Here is a 20,686-nt window from a genome sequence, read left to right on the forward strand (position 1 = left end):
TATGTGTCTGTTGAATGAATAAATGAGTCTTTTTAAATTCATGCAGATTGATGGAGATGGGGCCCGAAGGCTCCATGTTTTGGAGGTCTTAGGGGACCTGTGGGAGAGAAGGGGTAGCTTGGTGATCTAATTTTCAGATCTGGGACCAAGAACACATCTCATCCCAATTTCGGGTTTGATAACGACACAACACCTGTTTTGGGTCCCTGAATTAATTCACCGACTGCAAAACCCAATGTTTTCTCACAGAACTACTTCCCGAAGATTCACTTCACGTTTGCTTCACAGTTTGACTAAAGACGAATATTAGGCAACTTTCTTGTGGAAAAGAGACAGAGATAGAGCACTGGCTCAGAATCAAAGGCAAATTTGGGTAGACTGACATATCATTGCCAACTCTCTGTTTAGCCAACTGTGGACATTAAAAATAAACCAACACCTCCATCTGCAATCACCATAATTTTATAGAAGACAGGGCATTTAAACACCAATAGAAAAGGGAGGGATGTAATCTTAGATTAAAGGATAGTCTTCTGAATGGAATAATTTGAATTCTTTGAAAAATTCCCTACATCATTCAACTATTCTCATCTTGCCAACGACCAAGAACTTCATCAGGTGCTGGTGCTGATTCACGAACCAGCCTTCAGAACTGAGGAACGAGGCCGCCCTAGACGAGGTAAGTGGCTTTCCCGAAGCTGGTAGAGACGGAATCAGAACTTGGTTTCCTGCTTCACCAAGTAAAATATTCTCACAAAATAAACTGGCCGAGTGTCAGTGAGTTCTCAGTTTCCTTACACATCATGTGACAAAATAAAATGACAGAGTTTAGCTTTTTATTTTAAATACTGTGCGGATAATCGTGGACCAGCAAATAAGACCAACCAGTCATTCTGGAGGTCTCAAGGTGGGAGAAGTTGCTCCTATTCTGGGTCCGTACTTCCCTTGAATAGAATGTGCCAAATGAACTTACCAACCTGTAAGTTCTTCTGAGAACAGCAGGATATTGGAAAAGTCTAGTAGAGAAAATGGGATAACACTGAATCAAATAAAAAGGGGGTAAGTATCCAAGTGGCAGCCACTGCACTGGGGATGCAGCGTAGAACAAGATCCCGCGCTGCCTGCAGCCAAGAAGCTCCCGTCCAACGAGAGAGGCAACAAGTAGGCTAAGAATCCTGATTGCCTGTGACTAGAGCCACCACACAGGCAGGACTCTGGTGCTACAGGGACGTGGTGAGAGAACAATTTGACTTGGGCCTTAAAGGATTGACAGGGATTTTTTCATGAGTGGGACAGCATTCCAGGGAGAGACAAAGAATGTGAAGAAGCCCCAAGCCAGGGAAAGCCTGAGAGGTGCAGAGACTGGAGTCATGGAGGGTGGCCACAGTCCAGGTGGGTTGAGGGGCCCAAGATAAAGCTGAAAATGGGGCTGGAGTTCATTTCAAAGGGCCACGGTGTGGAACCTGGCCATTATCCTGCAGGCGACGCGGTCAGGTGTGAAGATTTTGAGCAGATGACACAATCAGAGGTGATTTGTAAAGGTAATTCTCGTGCCTCTGTGGGGGAACGTGTGATCGGGGAAGGCCAGCAGCTTTGGCTGACATCCAGACAAGAGGCAATGGGGCGTGACCAGGAGGGCGGTTGCAGAAGCGGAAGACAAGCAACAACCAAAGGTGGGTTTGAGGTAGAACTGAGCAAATCGGGTGCTGGATTCCACGAGGAGCTGACAGAGCAGGAGAGGTTCAGGATGACTTGGGGGTTCTTAGAGAGGTGAGTTTGGGACGATCAGGTTGAGTTCCTGATAGCACCTTGTAAACACCAAAGAGCAATTTCATGCACAGCGTGTTCACGTCACTATTAAATTACAAGTCCTTCATCTATGGAAGCACTTCTCCCTTCGCAGGGTAGGAAAGTTAACTCCGCTGTGAAGATCCCTCCTTCTGAATTTTCTTAATTGTCAATTGACTTTTAATTCCCAAGGGATTAGTTATTGCCAATAAAGATGAAAAAATATTGAGTAATTTCCCTGCTAATGGGTCTGATGGATTAGGTGAAATTTTCAGTCTAAAAGAAATGGTCTAGTAGCAAGGATTAAACATCAAAGAGTCATGGCTGCTGTGTTGTGTGACCAGACCCCATGACAATCAGTGTGCACAAGCAGGTTGCCTCTGAGCTCAGAGTGGAGTTTGCTGCCATGGTCCACCTATGGGCAGGAGGCTGGACATGATGAACCTTCTTAGGTCTCTGGGTTCATGTTCTGTGAATAAGAGTCTAGGGGAAACGACTAGACTGATAATCAACTGAATGCTTCACGCATCTTTCTGCACACCCTTGTTAGCCCATACTGGTGGCGGGAGAGTTATTAAAATAAAACAAGAGCAGACTGCATCCCTTGGCTTCTCCAATCTTTTGCTCTTAGAGCAATTTTGAGAAGGGAGTGATGAAGGCTAGGCAGTGGGGAGAAAAAGCAGGGAGGTGGGTAGGGCTAGGAGATGAATGCTTGTCTATGAGTCAAGAACTTCAAGCATTGTGCAGAAGAGAAGGAAACATCCAAAATGATTTTTATCGCAGAGCTGGTAACCAGTAGCAAAGATTAGTTCAGTAAGAAATTATTCACCCATGGGAGGGATGGCCATGTCTACAGATGGTAAACAGGCTCTTACCTAACTCTTCACCAGCTGACAGAGGGGAGAAGAGGAGAGACGGGATGGAGAGGGAGACAAAGGCTGTATGGATCTTTGCAACCAGTATGTTTCTGTCTAGAAAAGACCACCCACTACTGAGAAGTCTGGGGAGCAATATAGCAGCTGCCAGGATATACCCATTAATCACCACAGCTGGATTTTTGGAGGTGATCACACCTGAAGGAAGGTGTCTTTTCATCTGTGTCCCCAGCACCCATCAGGATTGGCACATAGTAGTTGCTGAAAAACAAGTGTGGGTTGACTATGAGTACAAAGGAGAGAATCTATTTTAAAACCATATTAATCTATTTCTTCTTTAATTTCCTCTCTATCCTTTCATGTTTTTGGCTAGCCTCTTCAGACCACTAAAGTTTTGGATGCTTAAATATGTATGACATGCTGTGTAGTGTCAAGTATCTAAAAATAAATAGATGCCAGAAGTTACCAAACTGAACTTTTGAATCTTTTTAAAAGCCCATTATTTTAAATGCATTTGACTATATTTAGAAGCTAACTACATGCTAGATATGGCAGCCCTCTAAACTGGCTTGTACAGAGTGACGAAATACCAGTAAACATTATGCTGAAACTTCCTGATTGTAAAAAGAAGACTGTGTGCAAACTGTAGATTTACAGCCTCAGTGTCGCCTCCGGGCAAAATTCTTGGAAGGATTATTACAAGAACGGTTTGTAAGCTCTCTGCAAGGAAGCCAGCTTGGGTTCACTAAGATATAGTAAGTGAATGAATGAAGGAAGGAATGGATGAATAAATTGTGGTTGCTTTTTATATAAGGCACGTGATTCTTAAGACCTCATGTAATTTAATACATGCATAAATCAAGACTAATTCCCCCAGAGGAATAAAGTAGGATTTCCATTATTTCAAGTTTTGTACATTAAGTGAAATTTTATCCTTTTCCATTGCCTTATTACAAATTTGCATAATTCAGATCAGCATCGAGTATGGCTTTTATTTCCTTTTTGTAAAGGAAGACTATAGACTGATACCCAGAGATCAAGAATGTATTTGACAAACTTTTGACTGGATGAAGAAATACAGGCTATATCTTCATAAAGTCAGGCGCACGGATCACTAGTTGCATTATTACTCTCAAAGGGCGCGCTGATTGAAATGAAAGTTGACCTCCCCAGGGATCTCCAGAACCAGGCTTCATGGCTCCAAGCTTTGTTCTAATTGATGTACAAAAGATATTTTCAAATTTGTGATCGAATGATACCTGCAGGGAAAGCAAGTGTTTTGGATGACAAAATCAGGACCCTCACACCCCACCCCACTGCTCATCCCAACTGGCCTTGAACAATGGACCAAATCTAAGGAGGTGACATTTAATAGAGATAAATGTAAAGTCCTGCACTGAGATCCAAAATGAACATCTGGAAAAGCACACCAACAGCTGGACTTCGCTGTTTTGGTTAACATCAAGTTCCATGTGAATTAACGATGTGATCAGTCTTCTACAAAAAATGAACTCAGTCTCCAGTTACGTTAATAGAAAGAGGATCTAGAATGGAGGAAGTGATAGTTTCTCATCATCAGGCTGTACCTGGAGTTCTGTTTTCAGCTCTCAGTTCCGACCACAAATTGGAACATATCCAGGAGAGAGAAAGAATAGACAGAACTTGGAACATTTCTTCTGCAAAAGACTTAGGGAGGAAATTATTCCTGTTTTCAAACATATAATTGGTTGCTATGTGCAAGATGACTTAGGTTTGCATTTTTGTGGCTTTCCAGGCTAGTCCAAGGACCTTCAGGTAAACGTTTTAGGGAGTAGGAGTTTGTCTCAATACAAAAGCACAAATGTCTGCGATGAAAAGACACTTGAGGTCAGGGGATGTGTTTGGTCATCCTGGCACCATTTAATGGCTAATCAGGAACTTTGTAGAGAGGAGTCGACGGATCTGATTTCCTTCTCTTTCGAACTTTCGGAGAGTCAGTTACAGATGATTCCGAAAAGAGAAAATAAATGGCCAGTAAATTAGGGAAAATAATGTGACTTTGCTAGTAATTAAATAAAAATTCAAACAGCAATAAAGTACTAGTTTTGTCCGGTAGCAAAAATTAAAGAGAAAAATAAATTGCAGTACAGGTAAGGGTGCAAGAAAATGGGGGTTTTCGTTCATTGCTATTGGCACTGATGCCTTTTGGAAAGCCTGTTTGTTTAGAGCTGTAACATAGATAATGCTTTTGTTCCAATAGCCCAACAGGCTATCTAACCAAAAGACAAGTTGAAAATATGCCAATAGCCACATGCCTGAAGATGTTCATTTTGGTATTACTTACAATAGAAACTGTAAGCAATTTAAACAAGGAGAAACAAGCTAACAGTTGAAGATGACAGGTCACTCACTCAAAACAATGTTATATATCACTTAAAAAAATAGTAATCTTCACTATAGCCGTATGGAAAATGCATTGACACAACGTTAAGTGTGTAGTGCGTGTTGGGTGTTGCCAGCTATGAATTCTATAGATGTGATGATTATAATTACATACAAATTAATGGATGTGACAAAAGATAAGAAGGAAAATGTCCTCTTTTTATGCCCAGCTCTGCCACTAGCCAGCTGTGCCATCCTGGGCAAATCCCTTAACTTTTCAGTGCCTCAGTTGCTGGGTCTGTAAAATGAGGAGTTTGGACTCAATGGTCTCTAACACGCTTTCTAGTTTTATGACCTGAAAAGAATGGACCCATTCAGTGAAGAAATTGTATCCCAGAGGGACTAAGGAATTAGCTATTGTCTTGGTGTCAGACTCCCCCTCATACTGCACTTCTTCCACATTATATATTTTTAGAAATCAGTCTTGAAATGAGTAACAGATGAGAAAAAATGGAATTCCTTTATCCCTCTCAAATAAATTGCTGTATTTTGAGGGAGATTTAGCCATATGCTCCATAAGTACTTTATTATGGAGTAACTTAAAACAGTTCTCAAGTCACTAGGATACTTTGTCCAAAAATGCCCACGAATGATTGCAAATCAAGATGCTACCACTATGAGCATTATTTAAATGCACTGTTCTGGTACAGTTTGTTCACACAAAACAAAGGGAACAGGCGAACATTTAATAAACTGACTTATTCACTTATATTTGCGTCTTTTTTAAAACTGTCCTTACCCAGTTCCTGAAGCCCTGGTTTTGTATCCCAAACAAAGAAAAAATGGTCAAAACACACATGTTTGAGCATACGTAGAACTGTTTAATTCCTAGGGGGTCTGAGAAACAGGGTGACAGACACAAGCATTTAGGTCATAGACACAAGCCTCCTAATCATGCCAGGCTCCCTCTGAAATTGCCCTCATCTGTTCAGAACTTTCTAGAAGGATGGTGACTTCTTCGTTCAGAACACTTCCATCAAGCAGAGCAGTCAAGAGGAGGAGAACTGGTCAAGGGCGGGGCCCCCTCGCCTTCACCCATCCCACCATCTCAGCGTCAACACAGAAAAGGCCCTTCCTGGTCGCTCAAGAGCCTCGGGAGAATTTCACTGCTCTGAGGATTCATACAACTTTCATCTTTTTGGAAATAATCCATTTTGAACTGTCCAGGAAGAATTACAAAAATGCAGGGAGAGCCCACATCCAGATTACCCAAAATTAGAGGAAAGCTCGCATATTACTTAAATATGCAAATGAGGCATCTTTGCGGCCAATAATTACATGTTCAAGGCAGAGGCCAGAATCTTGTAGTTTGGCCCCAAGGAACACAGACCATTAGACCTACAGTTCTTCAGCCAAAGAGACAGCACAGAATCACAAATGCTGCGATTAAAGCCATGGCAGAAATGAAAGAAAGTCACTTAGTACCTTTGATTTCTTCTTTCTTTGCATTTATTTATTTACCAAGCTGTTTTTAATAAAATGAAGACAGTGGTCATGCCTTCGTTTACTTCTCAGGGAAAGAAGTGGCGTGTGAATTGAGAGGGAAGAAGGGGCGGCTGTGGTATCATTTTGATGAGGGCAGAGAACCCAAATAGGGGAGGTATGTAAGGAAGTAAAGCTGTTCCAACACACAGAAGCAGCCAGATACTCTGAGTGCTGTCCTGTCAAACCAGTCACCTGGCAAGACTCTGCACTTATTTCAACAAGATTGCCACTGCTTAACCCTTAGGAAGCTCTGCTCTAGAAAGACTGGCACCAACCCCTGGGGCATGCTGTGTAAGTACCTGAGCATACACCTTCCACAGAAGCTCTGCGTTCTTCCATTAGCCTTCAAATCCCTTCAAGACTGGCTCCACTTGTCACTGTTACCCAGCAATCACTGGGATGAAGTTGCTGCTAAACGAATGCTTCTTGAATTAAAAAGTGAACCGCCTCACGAGGGTAGCATATGAATCATTAAAAATCTTGTGTAATACCTAATACGATGAACTTCACATTGGTGGCAGTTTTTTCTATTGTCATGGTGTTATTTCAATTCTATCTTTTTCCTCTATCTCTTTTCCCACTTAAACCACATTGTAGACTAGAGGTCCTCCACTGGGGTCTTCACTGAAGGTAACAAGCAACTACGAGATTGTTTCCCTCTTCTATGGGATGGTCAATGTCCCCTGGAGATCAGATCAGAATTTTGGAGGTGATATCATTTTGACCAGAGTTCCCCCAAATATTCTGACACTCAATCTAACTGGGTGACTCCTCTCTAGTCACCTTGAGAATCACTTATGGAAAACGTTTGACATGGGCTTTTTATGGTGGCCACACCTTTTATTTGGGCTTAAGCATTACCCAACTTGTTCAACTACCTGATTCGTTTGACCCAGATGACCTTCTGCCCCTCTTCTCAATCATTTCTCCTCAAATACTGAAGATTTATCATCTGGGGGGACACACCATAGCTTTGATGGTGATGCGAACAGTGGAAATGGAGACGGCAGCAGCGCCGGCAAATGCATGGGGTCATGGGGTGACCAATCCTTGAAGCCTTGTGGGGAGGAATTTATTCCAGTGAGCTGTTTGAATAGGTGGGCCTCCTGGCCTTACAGTAACACCTTGACCACAGGAGGTACAGCCTGGGCACCTAGAAGACAACTGTGGATTTGGGGGCCTGGCAAAAGGGTGGTGGCCGAGGCCAGCTCTACTGGGGTCGCTGCTGCTGGTGGTGAGCTCTATGGATGTACAATCACTGAAACAAAATCATCACAAAAGGAACCAGAAAAGCTCTGGGAGAATGTCATCTTTCTGCTCCTCCGGCACAGCGACTGGTGCCCTGAGATCTATTACTTGTCTCAACTACCCCTCTCTCCCATCCAGCTCCTTGTTGGCCTTTGGGTGGCATGTGTGGTGGCAAGTGACTATATGAGTGGTGCTGGATGAAATCCTGGAAGATGAAAGTCTCAGGGTTAGGAAAGTCATCATGAGAAACCCTTAGGACCTGGGACAGGGCTGCAGGCTCCAGTCTAAAGTACGATTTTGGTTTATTGTTTGTCAACTTCAAATGAAAGGCACAGTCCGTCGTAGCCACAAGCCCCAAGGCCTGTGATGGGAGGCTTGCTGTCCAACAGCTTGTTAGACCAGAGCTGGAATTCCCCTGAGATCCACACGGGAGCCCAGCCTCTGCCTGTGCACTTGTGTATTTGCAGAAAAGTGTGTCACTTTCCACCAAAAGGGAAGCATGCAAGAGGATGGGTACACTAAGTGTAGCTGAGATCCTAAAACCAGACTGTAAAAAACGGAACACACAACCTAGCGCAGATAAGAAATAGAAACGATTTTACTGCTCAGTATTTGCATATGGAGACGCAGTGCACACAAGACAATGCGGCATTTTTCTTCAATTGATGCAACTCAGTAATTTTTATTGCAACTGGAAGACAATACATCACAGAAACGTTATGGTAGGTCTGGGGGAAAGTGTTATTTACAATAAATGATGAAATAGTTTTGTCTTTGGCAATATGATTACATATGAAGAATGCAAAATGCAAGTATGGATCCCTCCAAAGCAACACCATCAGGTCCCTACAGCTGGGCTGATCGCGCCTGCCTCCACACTGCTCCTCTAGGTAACACAAACGCAACTGCACGTCACTTTCTTTCTCCTTTATGGTTCTCCCTTTCTATTCATGATATTGGCAGTTTCATACAGAAAATACAGAAAAAAAATTGGCTTTTGAAAAATTATTACTCTAGTGAATTAATTTGGCCATGTAGATATATTGGCCAGCAAAGGTCAGATGACCCCAAGCATCGATAGTAAACCTCTTGATCTTCTGATTGCTTTATCACTTTTTTTTTCTGTAAAACAGAAACAGAACTCAGAAATGTTACAGAATCAGAGTATAAAAAAATGTACAAGTGTATAATGCTTCCCAGACACACACGGATACTTTTTTCCTCCACATTTTCACCATGGCAGTGTAAGTAGTGAGTGTGAATGACACAGCATGAAACTGGTTATTGAATCAGCTATGAGCTTTGATGGCCTCAACACACATACTCAAGAAATGCTTAATGTTTAAATAACTGAAATTGTGCTAAGTTTCACCTAAAAAGGGGGGGAGGGGTTGAGGAACTCAGGCCACAGTCATGAAAGGATGAAATACAATTTCTAGGTTTGATAAGTTCACCATATCGAAGTCTTTGAGAATCCAATATGGAATATCAATTATTTGCAAAAGGTAGGGAAGGCTGTTCTCAACTTTTGCAAATGAAATACAGCGGAAAACACTGTTGTATATATCCCAAATAAATAGTCTTGATTTCAACGCTAACAAAACGAACAGGAAGGGTACTTGTGAACGTATCACAGTAAGCCAGAAGTGATCTTTCACCTAGGTCTGATTTTCAAAGTACGACAGACAGCAAGATACAGCACCATAGACACATCGGTTTCGGCCGTTAAAAGATGGATCGTTTTAAAAAAATCGTATTTTCCTTCCTTAATTTTTGGTCAGTGAAGCTAGCACTTGTTTGCTGAACTGTGGAAGAATCGCAAGGTCACACGCATTATTCATGATAAAGCAACCGAGCTGATGAGTCTGTGCTTAATTCAAGGATAACCAGTAGGAGAGAGAAAAAACAAGGAGTGAACCACCACGGCTGGTGCTCTCTCAAAGGAAGAAGGGGTCAACAGATGATTCACAAAGGTAGGCGGGTCTATACAGAACACTGAATGCCGTGTGTAAATCCTCATGAAACTCCAGAAACAGGAACACCACACAAAGTATATACTTTGATTTACACATTCCGTTACAAAGAAAAAGACACCATTACAAGTTTGTAACTGTGTTAACTGCAATATAAACCAAAGTCCCGAGTTTGGCAGGTAACTAAAAGAGGGTTATCACTTAGGTTATATAGCAAAAGTGTTGATGTATATTATATATAGTAGTATAAATAATAAAAAAGTATTATTTAAATTAGATCACAGTGCTGCATTATGTGCATAACAGTGTTTGATATCGTATTGGAGGGCTGGGACCTACGACACTAAGGATTTAACTGTCAACACTGGTAAGTCACAATCAAGAGGGGACACAGAGTTCAAATGTGTTCTTTTGGTGGCAAAAATCCTGAAGATGAAAGAAAAATACTTCTCTACAGAAACATAAAAATAAATTGCAACATCTGGGCAGCTGTGATCCACCAGAAAGAAATGAGTCCCAACCTGAATCAAGTTTAAAGGGAAAGAGAAGTCACATTGAATTTAATCCAATCCCATATGGAAAGCCTTCCATGGGGGTCACCTGTACGTAACTCTGATCCCTTCTCTGAGAGCCCTTCAATGAGAAGCTAAGGGCCCACACACGCGGTGTGGGGTATTTGAAACGTGATCGGTGGCACGTGGCGCTGAGCAGTCCTGGTGTCCCAAGACTGAACTGGGCACAAAAGCCATCTGCACGGTTTTTGATCTAAGAGAGCCCACAGCCTGAAGCTGTCCGTCAGGCACAAAGCCATTCAGTGCAATGGCTTCCTCCGGAATGCCCCGTGATGGTAACCGCTATGCCCAGCAAAGGCCAGACACCCTAAATGCTTCTACAAGAAAAATCAGTTCTGGGGAAAGGCCTCTGACACATTCTTTCTTAAAAACTCAGCCCCAAGACTGAAACCTGCCACCGTTGTCACGGCAATGGTTTTCTCATACCACCATCTAAATGTGGGTTTGTTTCATTTTCGTTTCAGAGAGAGCTTTACCAAAGAACTCTTGAAAGTATACTGATTAGAGAGAGGGAAGGGAAGTAGGAGCTTATGGTATATTATAAGGCTGGGAAAAATCTATGATGCAAACCCTTTCCACGCAGTACTAGATAAAGATAAGACAATTATAGTAGCATAAAAATAACTGTCTATGTGTTTATCATTTAAGAAAAAAGAGCTACCGTCTCTTTCTCTTAAATGTGTCCAAGGGCCAACAGCAAGTAATGGTAGATGTTATGGCGTTGATGTGTTCACGGTTGTTTTCCAAAGCATCTTTAAATATTGCTATAGTTCCCCGTTTCCCCTCCCCCCTGCCCCATGTGAGTATGTGAGATATTGGAATGACACATGAAATGCCACTTCTCCTAGCAGGAGAAATGAAAGCAAAAATACCACACCCCTTGAATGGTGCTCAGGCGATCCGTCAGACTAATGAATACACAGGCTAGTTTGGAAGCTAAAAGAAACACCTGACGTTTGGGAAGGAATTCCAAGACTAAAGTGAATTACACTTGAGCAAAATATTCTTTCACAAATAGGCTTGTGCTTAAATTCTCTACTGCTCTTGGAGGAGGGAGTAAGAGGGTACCTCCAGCCCCTTGGCTTGGTAAAGACATGGACAGCCTCATTCCGCGATGAATTCACTACAAATGGCCACATACACATTGATACTTTTTTTTTTTCTCAACAATCAAGATACAAAGTTAAACACAATTGAGCCATTGTTTTGGTTATGCATAATGTGTATGCCTCCAAAAACAGAAGAAAAATAGAAAAAAGTACCCTCACTAAAGTTTCCCCTATGAGACTCCCAGTGGCTCCTAAAAGGTGCTGAGGGAGACTCAGGAAAATAACACTTAGAAAGCTGCCCGATGAGGTATTTATGCAAAAAGAGTGGTTCTGGAGTTAAGAACACACTTTTATAAGATATTTATCTATTTCTCAAAGAGATCAGAAAAGTAAATCACACACATTGCATTTTATTATTTTCTAAAAGAGGCCTTTGCTCCTTTAGAAAAAGGAAATGAGGGGAGACAGCCCACTGTGGGGGTTTTAACTGGAAGAAGTCCCCTGCCAGAAACGGTCCTGAATGTTTACCTCTGCCTTTCAGGAGGGAAGTCTGAAGCTCATCTTGGGGGTGGGGTGAGAGTGGGGAACTGAGGTGAGGGCCTTCTCGACTTGGTCAGCTGACACTAAGCATAGTGTAGCTGAGGTTCCACAGCTGTGGATGGCTTTTGGGGTGTCAGATGTTTGGGGAGACGGAGGGAACAGACTACTTCAAAAATACATTATTCCCATCTAGACCCTGAACAGATAGGCTGGAAGTATTCAGGTTCAGGTAATGAATCCCACCTGTTGTACAGGTGTAGGTTTTTTTTTAAAGTTCTCTCATCAGCAACACAGAGGAAGATAAGCTTGGGACATGCACCAGTTAATTTCCACTGTCCCGGTCGATGGAGGTTCTCACAGTGCCTTGGTGCTGGCAGACGGGTTTCACATTGGCCCAAACTGTCCCACTTCTAAAAATCAACCTCACCCCAACTCCCTCCTTCTCCCTCAGCATCATATCCTGAGCCAAGGGAGCAGGTGTTTTTGTTTGTGTTTTAAAATTCCCCTCCATGGGTGGAAGATCACATTCTTTTACAGATTTCTCTTTGGATCTCCCCAAATAATTTATTTTAGGCAAAGATAACAGGAGTTTCTGGTCTGCGTGACATCGTCCGGTTGTCTAAATTCAGCTCTCACAATCTAGGTGGGCTCACTTCCAGGTTGGTTCATGTGCTGAGGTGGTAGGGATGGCCGGCCCCTCCTTCCTCCTGTGAGGTGCCATCACAGGAAAAAGTCTGGGGCTGGTCCTTCCAACACCTGTGTCACTTCCTCCTTCATGTGTACCCTAACTCACACCCTCATCCAATAAGGCCCATTAGCGTGTTTCCCCTTCTCCTGGTGAATTTGCATAATTAGTCACTGCCTTTTTCCTAGAACCAAATGACGGTAATGGTTTTCTCAAGTCAGCCTCCCATAGTTCTCCTGATTCTATCATACACACTCACTACTGTTTGCCCTCGAATTATTGCGTCATGGTAAACATGTACAGACAGAGAGAAAGGACACACTTTCAACAGAGAATCAGAGGGGGTCGGGGGCTGAAGTGCAGACAAGGCAGTACAGAGCTCCACCATCCAGGCCCTACCAGAACATGAAGATATTTTTATATTGCAGAATAAGTTCCCCAACAGTCAGAATTTGTCCCTGAAGAAGGTTAAACCTTAAACACCTGCTTCAAAAAACCAAAACAAAATAATCGGAAAAAAAATCCAAAAAAAAAAAAAATTAAAGAAAGAAAAAAAGAAAAAAGAAAACCAAAAGAATCTCTAAGCCTAAGGGCTTAAAAATTAGAGGCATAGCCTTTTCTCTAGTTTCTATATTTATATGAAAATAATTCATGCTTCATGCTAAATACATTATTTACCTTACAAGAACTTTGTTATTTTTGAATAAAAAAAAGTTTGTGTTTTTGTGATTTTTTTTCTCTTTTTTTCTTTTTTCAAAGGAATCCATGCATTGTGGATCAGAAATTTCTGCTGGCTACACTGGCTGAATGTGGAAATCACTGATTTTCGCAAAAATGAATCCTGACTGACATTAACTGCAAACTCCATGTCGAGGGCAGTATAGGAGTTTGACATTTTTTTTTTCTTTTTTTGCCATGTTTTAATTTTTTTTGTCCATCAATGTGCCTTTAATAATCTTTTAAAAATACACTGCAATACTAATGGCAGGTTCCGTAGCATTTTGTTTTTGTTTTCACTTGGATCAAATAGTTTTGACAGACAGAAAAAGATGTGTACCATTATTTCCTTCCTTAACAGCTAACTGCAATTTCTTGAACTTGATTTTCATTTGGGCAGTGAAGAAGACATAGCTTGTTTTCTGTAACAGTTTTCTCTCACTCTCTCTCTCTCGTGTGTGTGTGTGTGTGCGCGTACGCACATGCAGGGCCAACCTTCAGGCTTATGGCTTGTGGATTATTCTCTTAATTTAATACAGAACAGAATTCAATGATTAGCAACATCACTAAAAATTGACCCCGTTTCTTCTCATTAGTCACTGACACCTGGTGTATATGAACGGTTGAGTGTCCACCTTGGAAGATGTTCCTAGGCTTCAGGTTAAGAAGCACAGAGGACTGGAGACCACCCCCCTGTGCACGCTGCGTGGCAACGCCAAGGGTTTTCCTGGCACAGTTGGATGCCAGGGGCCACAACCTTGGGCCGGCTCCTATCGAGGACAAGGGGTTCTCCCTTCTTGCCAATTGCCTTATGCATATTCACTCAGTGAACCCAACTGGGTGGACATCCTGACCTTTTAAACCTAAGGGTTGGGCCTGATGGATGGTTACTTTGCACACGTGCCTTCTGGGTGCTGGGTGTGTATCCCAAGGCATTATCGTCGACATCCCTGCGGACTCAGCCACGTGTTTCTGACAAGCCGGAGGAAGAAATGGTCATTTTGGCTTTTTCGGTTACATCTTCAGATAATGAAAAGCTTTTGTAAAACAGCTGAGTGTCAGTATGAGTCCTATGGCTTCAATCTCCTTTAAAAATAAAATTCTTAAGGGTCCAAAACAAAGGAGGGGGGCAAATTAAAAAAAAAAAAGGAAAGAAAAGAAAGAAAATCAAACCAAAAAAAAAAAAGAAGAATAAATTGCTGATATTGCCACAAATCATTAGAAATCTCCTGACATGCTGAAACCAAATGGCCATAAGTTCAAAACAAATCGGTGACTTGTTTTTTAATTTTTTGTGGTTTCCTTTTGCTCTTTCTGCCCCTTTGCCGTCCGATTGGTGATGTTATTCAAACAGGACCGGATCCCTGCCAAGTGCAGGAGCGACCCGGCGGCCTCTTTCATCTCCTCATCATCACTCTCGGGGGGCTTCTCCGTGCGTCTCTTTTTGAGGGGCAGCGTGTCGCTGGGGACCTTCCTTGCCTTGGCGAAGTGCTGGCGCTTCTTGTGCTGGGATGCGTAGCCGCTGTCCCCCAGCGCATCCTTGGCCTCCTTGGGGCTGTGTTTCCTGTCGTCCTCCTCCGTCTCGCTGTGGCTCTCGTGGCTCTGGAAGCTCCCCTCGCTGCCCTCGCTGCCCTCCTGGCTCCCCTTGGGGGCAAACTCGTAGTGGTCGTCGGCGGAGGAGGAAGAAACTGAGTCGCTGGCGGGGGAGGCGCTCCTGGCGGTGGAGGATTTGGCACTGCTATAGTTGTGATCCTCCTTGGGGTCTCCGCTGACCACCGGGGAGCCGCACGATGGCTCGCTCTCAGTCCGCATCCGGCAGCTGGTGAGGCCGTTCCTGCAGGATGAGGACAGTGGGGAGGGGCAGGAGACAAAGAGAGGACATGGATTAAACTCGCCCTGGCGAGACACGTGGCAACCCCCCTGCGTTCACACATCAGATCCTCTGACGTTCAATCCAGCAATTTGCCAACTGTGGGGCAACAGGTGGCTCTGATTTGCAGACAGGGTCCTAAATCCTGACACCGGTCTTCCCTGCTTATCTCCCATCGATGGCATTTTCACTCAATTTGTGCAGCTGAGACGTCAAAACAACACTCTGAAGTGACAGTGGTGGAAATGCAATCTCTTATACTAAACCATAAAAATCAAGCTGAGCTTGGTTTCACATACCCACTAACACTGTGGAGTAGATAAACACCGCTGGGCGATGCTGGTTGGGTACTTCAGAGAAAAAAGCCCGCTCTCCTCTAATGCTGCTACGTTAGGAGTCTTGTCAGAGACTAAATCCGGTGTTCAGCAAAAAGAGATACCCACCACGTGGCACTCACACACTCTCTCCCTTATTCATTCATTTGATGAACATTCACCTCACACCTAATATAAATGCACGGGCTTAGGGAGGATCCTGGGGGAGGCATCTAAGGTGGAATCAGATATACATGCTCACAAAGATGCTTACAGTCAAGCAGAGAAACAAGTTATGGTTAGATGACCGATGAGAAAGTAGTAAGCTACCATCTCCTAAACTTACCACCTGCCAGGTGCCGTGTGATACATGACTGCATTTAACTCTTTAAGGCGGATATTAGCATCCTTTCTTAAAGACGCTGGAAGTGAGGTCTGGAGAAGTTTAGTGATTTACTTAAAGCCATACAGCTAATTGGCAGCAGAACTGGGATGAGAATCAGTCTGACTCTTCAGCTTGAGTGCTCAGCAACATCAGCAGACCGACTCTCCCTTTTTGCCCTGTAACTACGTTCCCTGCTATATGATCCCATCACGACCCAAGAGCACTCATCACACTTCTGATTATTTTATCAGCTCTTTAAGTCTGGGCAACGAACTGGCCTCCCTTGTGCTTCTTCATCAGCTATGTGGGAACAGCAACCACACCCCCTTCACGGGGTTGTTGGGCTGAAGATGTGAGTGAATGCCTGCAGGTGTCTGGACCAGCGCCTGGCATAAGAGCAAGGACTGATGCTCAGCCCTGGTTAGGCCACACATGCCTTGGGTCGGGCACCAGTTCTGTCCGGACGGCAGCTGTGATTCTGACGGTGCCTGGCACACAGCAGGTGTTCAGAAGGGGCAGTGATCAGAGATGAACACTTGCAGGAGGGAAGAGTTACTTATAGCTGGAGGGACACAGGGAGGCAAGGAAAGGTCTGTGGAAGACAGGGCATCTGAACGTGGACGTGAGGGCCGACGGTTTTGGGAACGAGGAGAGATGTTCTATTGCTCCGCGCCAGCCCCATTTCCTCTAAGCTCATCTGCCTGACTGGAGATTTCTAGGAGATCTGGGGAACAGGAGCACCCTTTTCCTTTCCACACAACCCCACTGTAGGCACTCCTACATCCCCTCCTTAGGGAGCACTTCCCATCATCTTCACGAACTGTGTGACGACTTCTTCAGTGTCTGTGCTTCCCAGTGGAGTGTTGGCTCCACAAGACAGGACCCAGTCACCGATATGTGCACAAAGCAGACACACAACAGACATACAGAGGAGCAGATGGAATGGTGTGGCAAAGAGCAGGAAGTTTGGGAAGATGACTGTGGGTCTCCACTAACTTGCCTTACAGGACACTCCTAGAGGATACAGACCAATGGAAAGGCTATGAGATTGGGCCCACCAATGAGATTGGGCTGTGAGCCCTCCCCTTTCTCTCCTGCACCCCTGTGGGTCTTGAGGCTCAGCAAGACCCTGGTTGCAGCCCAGACAGCAAGTGAAAGGGGAGGAGAGTCGCTGGTGTAAATGGTGTAGCAGGGAGTGAAGCCAGGGAGCGAAGCCAAGGGGTCTCCCTCCTTCTGGTGTCCCAGGGTCTGTTGGTGCTCTGCTAAATTTAAGCTGGTGGTGAGAATCCCCACTGTAACGTGCACTAGCAAAATGCATGAGGACCGTAATCACAATCCAGCCTTTGCTGGATGCCTCAAGATCACCATGCTAAACCCCAACAATTACAACGTGTGCATTTGCACAAGGAAGTCCTTGCAGGCTCCAGCTTGTGCCCTGCACTCTGTGATCCCAGATCTCTACCACCTCCCCCCAATCCTTATAGAAAGACCCTGGCTTTCAAGACAGACAGGCTTTTGTTCATGTCCCAGCATTGTTTTAGTGACCTTCAGCAGGCTCCTCATCTACCTTACGTGGCAGTGTGATGATACAATGAAAAGACGCGAGAGCAGAGAGGACGGTTCCTAGTGGGCTTGAGAATTCTGACTCGGTCTCTTCTCTTGCCGTCAGATGGCTCTGCACTGCTTCCTGCTGCTGTGACATGCTCGCCCTGAGCAGTCTGGTTTTTGCATTCTATTCTGGGTCAGGAGGCTTATGGGAATGCAGCATAAGGTGAGTCTAAGAGCCCTGAGAGTGAAATTCCTCACGGGCTTGCCCGTAAACACGGCCCGAGCCTGGGGAATGGCCTCCACGATATCTGTTTTCTGCAGACGCGCTGTTTCTTGGCTTTGTCTTGAGTGCATAAATGTGGCTAGGAAAAGATTACTTTGAGGTATTACCAAATATGAAACTTGCTAAATGTAATTAATTGTATACGTAGCTATCGCTAGTTATTAAAGCAAATGAAAATGAAAGCCTTGTAATGGTTCTCTTGGTCTTCGTTGTTTCTGTAAAACCCAAAATAATTAGCCTACTGAACCCGCATACAACAGTTTCAGAGCGAACCCAACTACACTGGGACGAGGAAACTGGGCCACGTTTGGCTTTTAGAAAATCAATTCAGTTCTGAATCCTCATTTTTTAATCACATGGAGTTTATGATTTACTCCACCATCACAGTTAAGCAGAATGTGACACCTTCCGGGAACATATAGGGAGAGAGTCACAGAGCAAACGAGTAAGAAATGAGGCAAGTGTTGCAAAAAGCTAGTTCTTAGTGAATCTAGGCGAAAGGCATGTGGTGCTCATTGTGCTTTTCCTTTCTCCTTTCCATAGGTTTAAACATTTTTTAAATGAAAAGTTTGGGGTAGGAGAAATACACTAGAATGAAAGCAATGATGTAACATTTTAGCTCCATACTGTTACCAGAAGGAAGGTTTAGAGCCTGAGACCCCAAACAAGATAAGCAAGTCTTAGAGAGGTACTAACACGCCCTAGAACCAAGCTGAGACTTTCTTCCTAAAGAGCTTGCAGGAATTAGAGAGCAGAAAGGAAGATGACTTCCCCAGCCGTGAATCACACTGCTTGCCAACAGTCATTCCATAACTCAAACCCTGGAACACTCGCCTAGCTCAATCGTTTTACAGATAAACAGAAACTCCGAGAACCCCATGACTGGTCCAGGTGGCCCAGCTAGTTCTCAAAGACGGTTCAAACAGGAATTTGAAATGCCTCCTTGTCTACCCTGGGAAGGACATTTACTGCGCTGAAGACAGGAAACCAATATACCCACTGACAATATTTCTGGATGAAAACAGGTACACAGAAGTAGCCTCAGAGACTTAGAATTAAAACATAAATGTCTCTCTCTCACTTGATAAAATTAACTTTCCCTGAGATTTTAGCATGGGCTCATAATCCATAAATTACACACAGACTCAGCAGGAAGGGACAAGCTCCTTCAATTATTAATAACTTGATGCAATGTCGTTCATGATGGTGCAAGCCAGCTGCAATGACTTGGTGTCAAACACCTCCTGAGGCAGGGGTTGTCATTACAGGGCGCCAAAAGCTTAAAAGCAGAAACCAGCCATCCGGAGCACGTTGGAAGGCAAATTTCTAACCACCTCCTCAAAACTCATTCACTAAAATGAACACGTGATACATCTGAAATGCCTGCAATTTTTCAGTTTTAGCTGAATTTATATGTAACAATACCCACAATTATCACGTTAGTGTAAATTAAAGTCACCCGATTTCACTAAGCCTCAACAAAACCACGTGTTATTAATTCAAATAAAAATCTAGTATTCATTCTCTCGTCAAATAGATGGGAAATATCAAACATAAAAGATGAGAAATTACATTAGTTCGGGCCAAGATTGAGCAATGCCTGTAACTAACAAGTTAAGGTAGAGCTTCTGAGAAGATGTGGCCGCTCTGCCATGTTCTCTTCTGGTTCACTATTTGTCCCTTTATAGTATAATCAGCACGTGTCCCTCCACCTCACCTGTGCTCTAGAATTGTCTCTGGAACCAATGGCTTTAAATCTAGAGGCTATCATTTAGGATGAAGTTGTCCTCCCAAGGGATTTACTTAAGAACGCGAATCTTTCGCCAAGCGTGAAAAGAAGCAGGTGGAATTAGCGGGACTGTAGGGGCAGTCTAGAGCTGGAGCCAGTGCCATGCTTCTGCCCGAACCCACCACAGGCAGAAAGATGCGGAAGAGAAGAGGCGACCCGAGGCTTCCCCTGCTAGCTGCGTGGCTGAGAAGACATCCGGACCGCATTCTCCCAACTATCGCACAAAAGATCCTGGATAAAGGACAGCAACATATTTTAAACATATTGCTGGGTTCACTAGAAAATAAGGTGAATCTTAGAGACCCACATAGATACACACGTATCAAAAGAACTTCACATACACAGACAAAAACATTAAAAAATAAAGGAACAAAATGTGAATTGTGATCAGTAGGCAATCAAGAAAGCCAGAGTTTCCATGGAGCAAACGCCTACACCAGCACTGGGACAGGAGCCCAAACTTACGGTGGTAGCGGGGGTGGGTGGGTGAGAAGATGGATTTTGGCAGCTCCATGGTTACTGCGTCCTCTTGAAGGGGGTTAAAGCGGCCTCAGGTGTACTGGCCCCCAGGCTCCCAGCAGAAGTCTTAAAAGCAAATCTCTGAGTAGAAGCTCACAATCTACAAGCACCAAACACGCAGCTAACAAGCCACGAGGAACGAAGAAATGTAAAAATGCTATGTAAAAAAAATCTAGGACTCTTGAGTGAAGGCATCCTCCATGGGGACCTAGGGAAACCAAGCGCCCCTCACAGGCAGACAGTGGGGGTAAAAGGCAGCCTTCACCTCAGCCCAGATGGAATGGGAGGCAAGAAAAGCCGCCCCTGAGAGTTTTTATCTTGTGGGTATGAGGCCAGAACTCTACTGTGTGGACCAAAAGTCCTCAAGCTAAATTTAAAATGTCCAATGTGTCTACCAGCAGAAAATACAAACTCTTTCTGGAAGAATGTACTTTAAACACAGGCCACAAAGAATCCCACCCCCCCCCCCCCCCACAGGGAAGATTTTAAGTAACATAGGTTCATAATAAAAATATCAGTAAACGCAGAAGAATTAAGTCACCATTAGCAAGGGACAACAGAAAAAAAGTACAGAATCTGAACTGCAAAGTCTGCAAATATTGAAACAATTAGGTAGAGAATGTAA

At 43.8% G+C, this 20,686-nt stretch overlaps 1 protein-coding gene across 10 annotated transcripts in view; it reads right to left on the reverse strand.

Moving 5' to 3' along the window:
- Positions 1–8,468: 8,468 nt before the first annotated feature.
- FOXN3 (forkhead box N3) overlaps positions 8,469–20,686 on the reverse strand; it is a 396,443-nt gene continuing 384,225 nt past the window's right edge. For all 10 annotated transcript variants that reach the window (XM_070514177.1, XM_044774174.2, XM_044774178.2 and 7 more), the window contains one exon: positions 8,469–15,187. In XM_070514177.1, the coding sequence (XP_070370278.1) occupies positions 14,638–15,187 (550 nt within the window). In that variant the 3' untranslated portion in view covers positions 8,469–14,637. The remainder of the gene's footprint in view (positions 15,188–20,686) is intronic.

The sequence above is a fragment of the Equus asinus genome, chromosome 7, assembly GCF_041296235.1.
Source record: "Equus asinus isolate D_3611 breed Donkey chromosome 7, EquAss-T2T_v2, whole genome shotgun sequence".
Classification (NCBI taxonomy): Eukaryota; Metazoa; Chordata; class Mammalia; order Perissodactyla; family Equidae; genus Equus; species Equus asinus.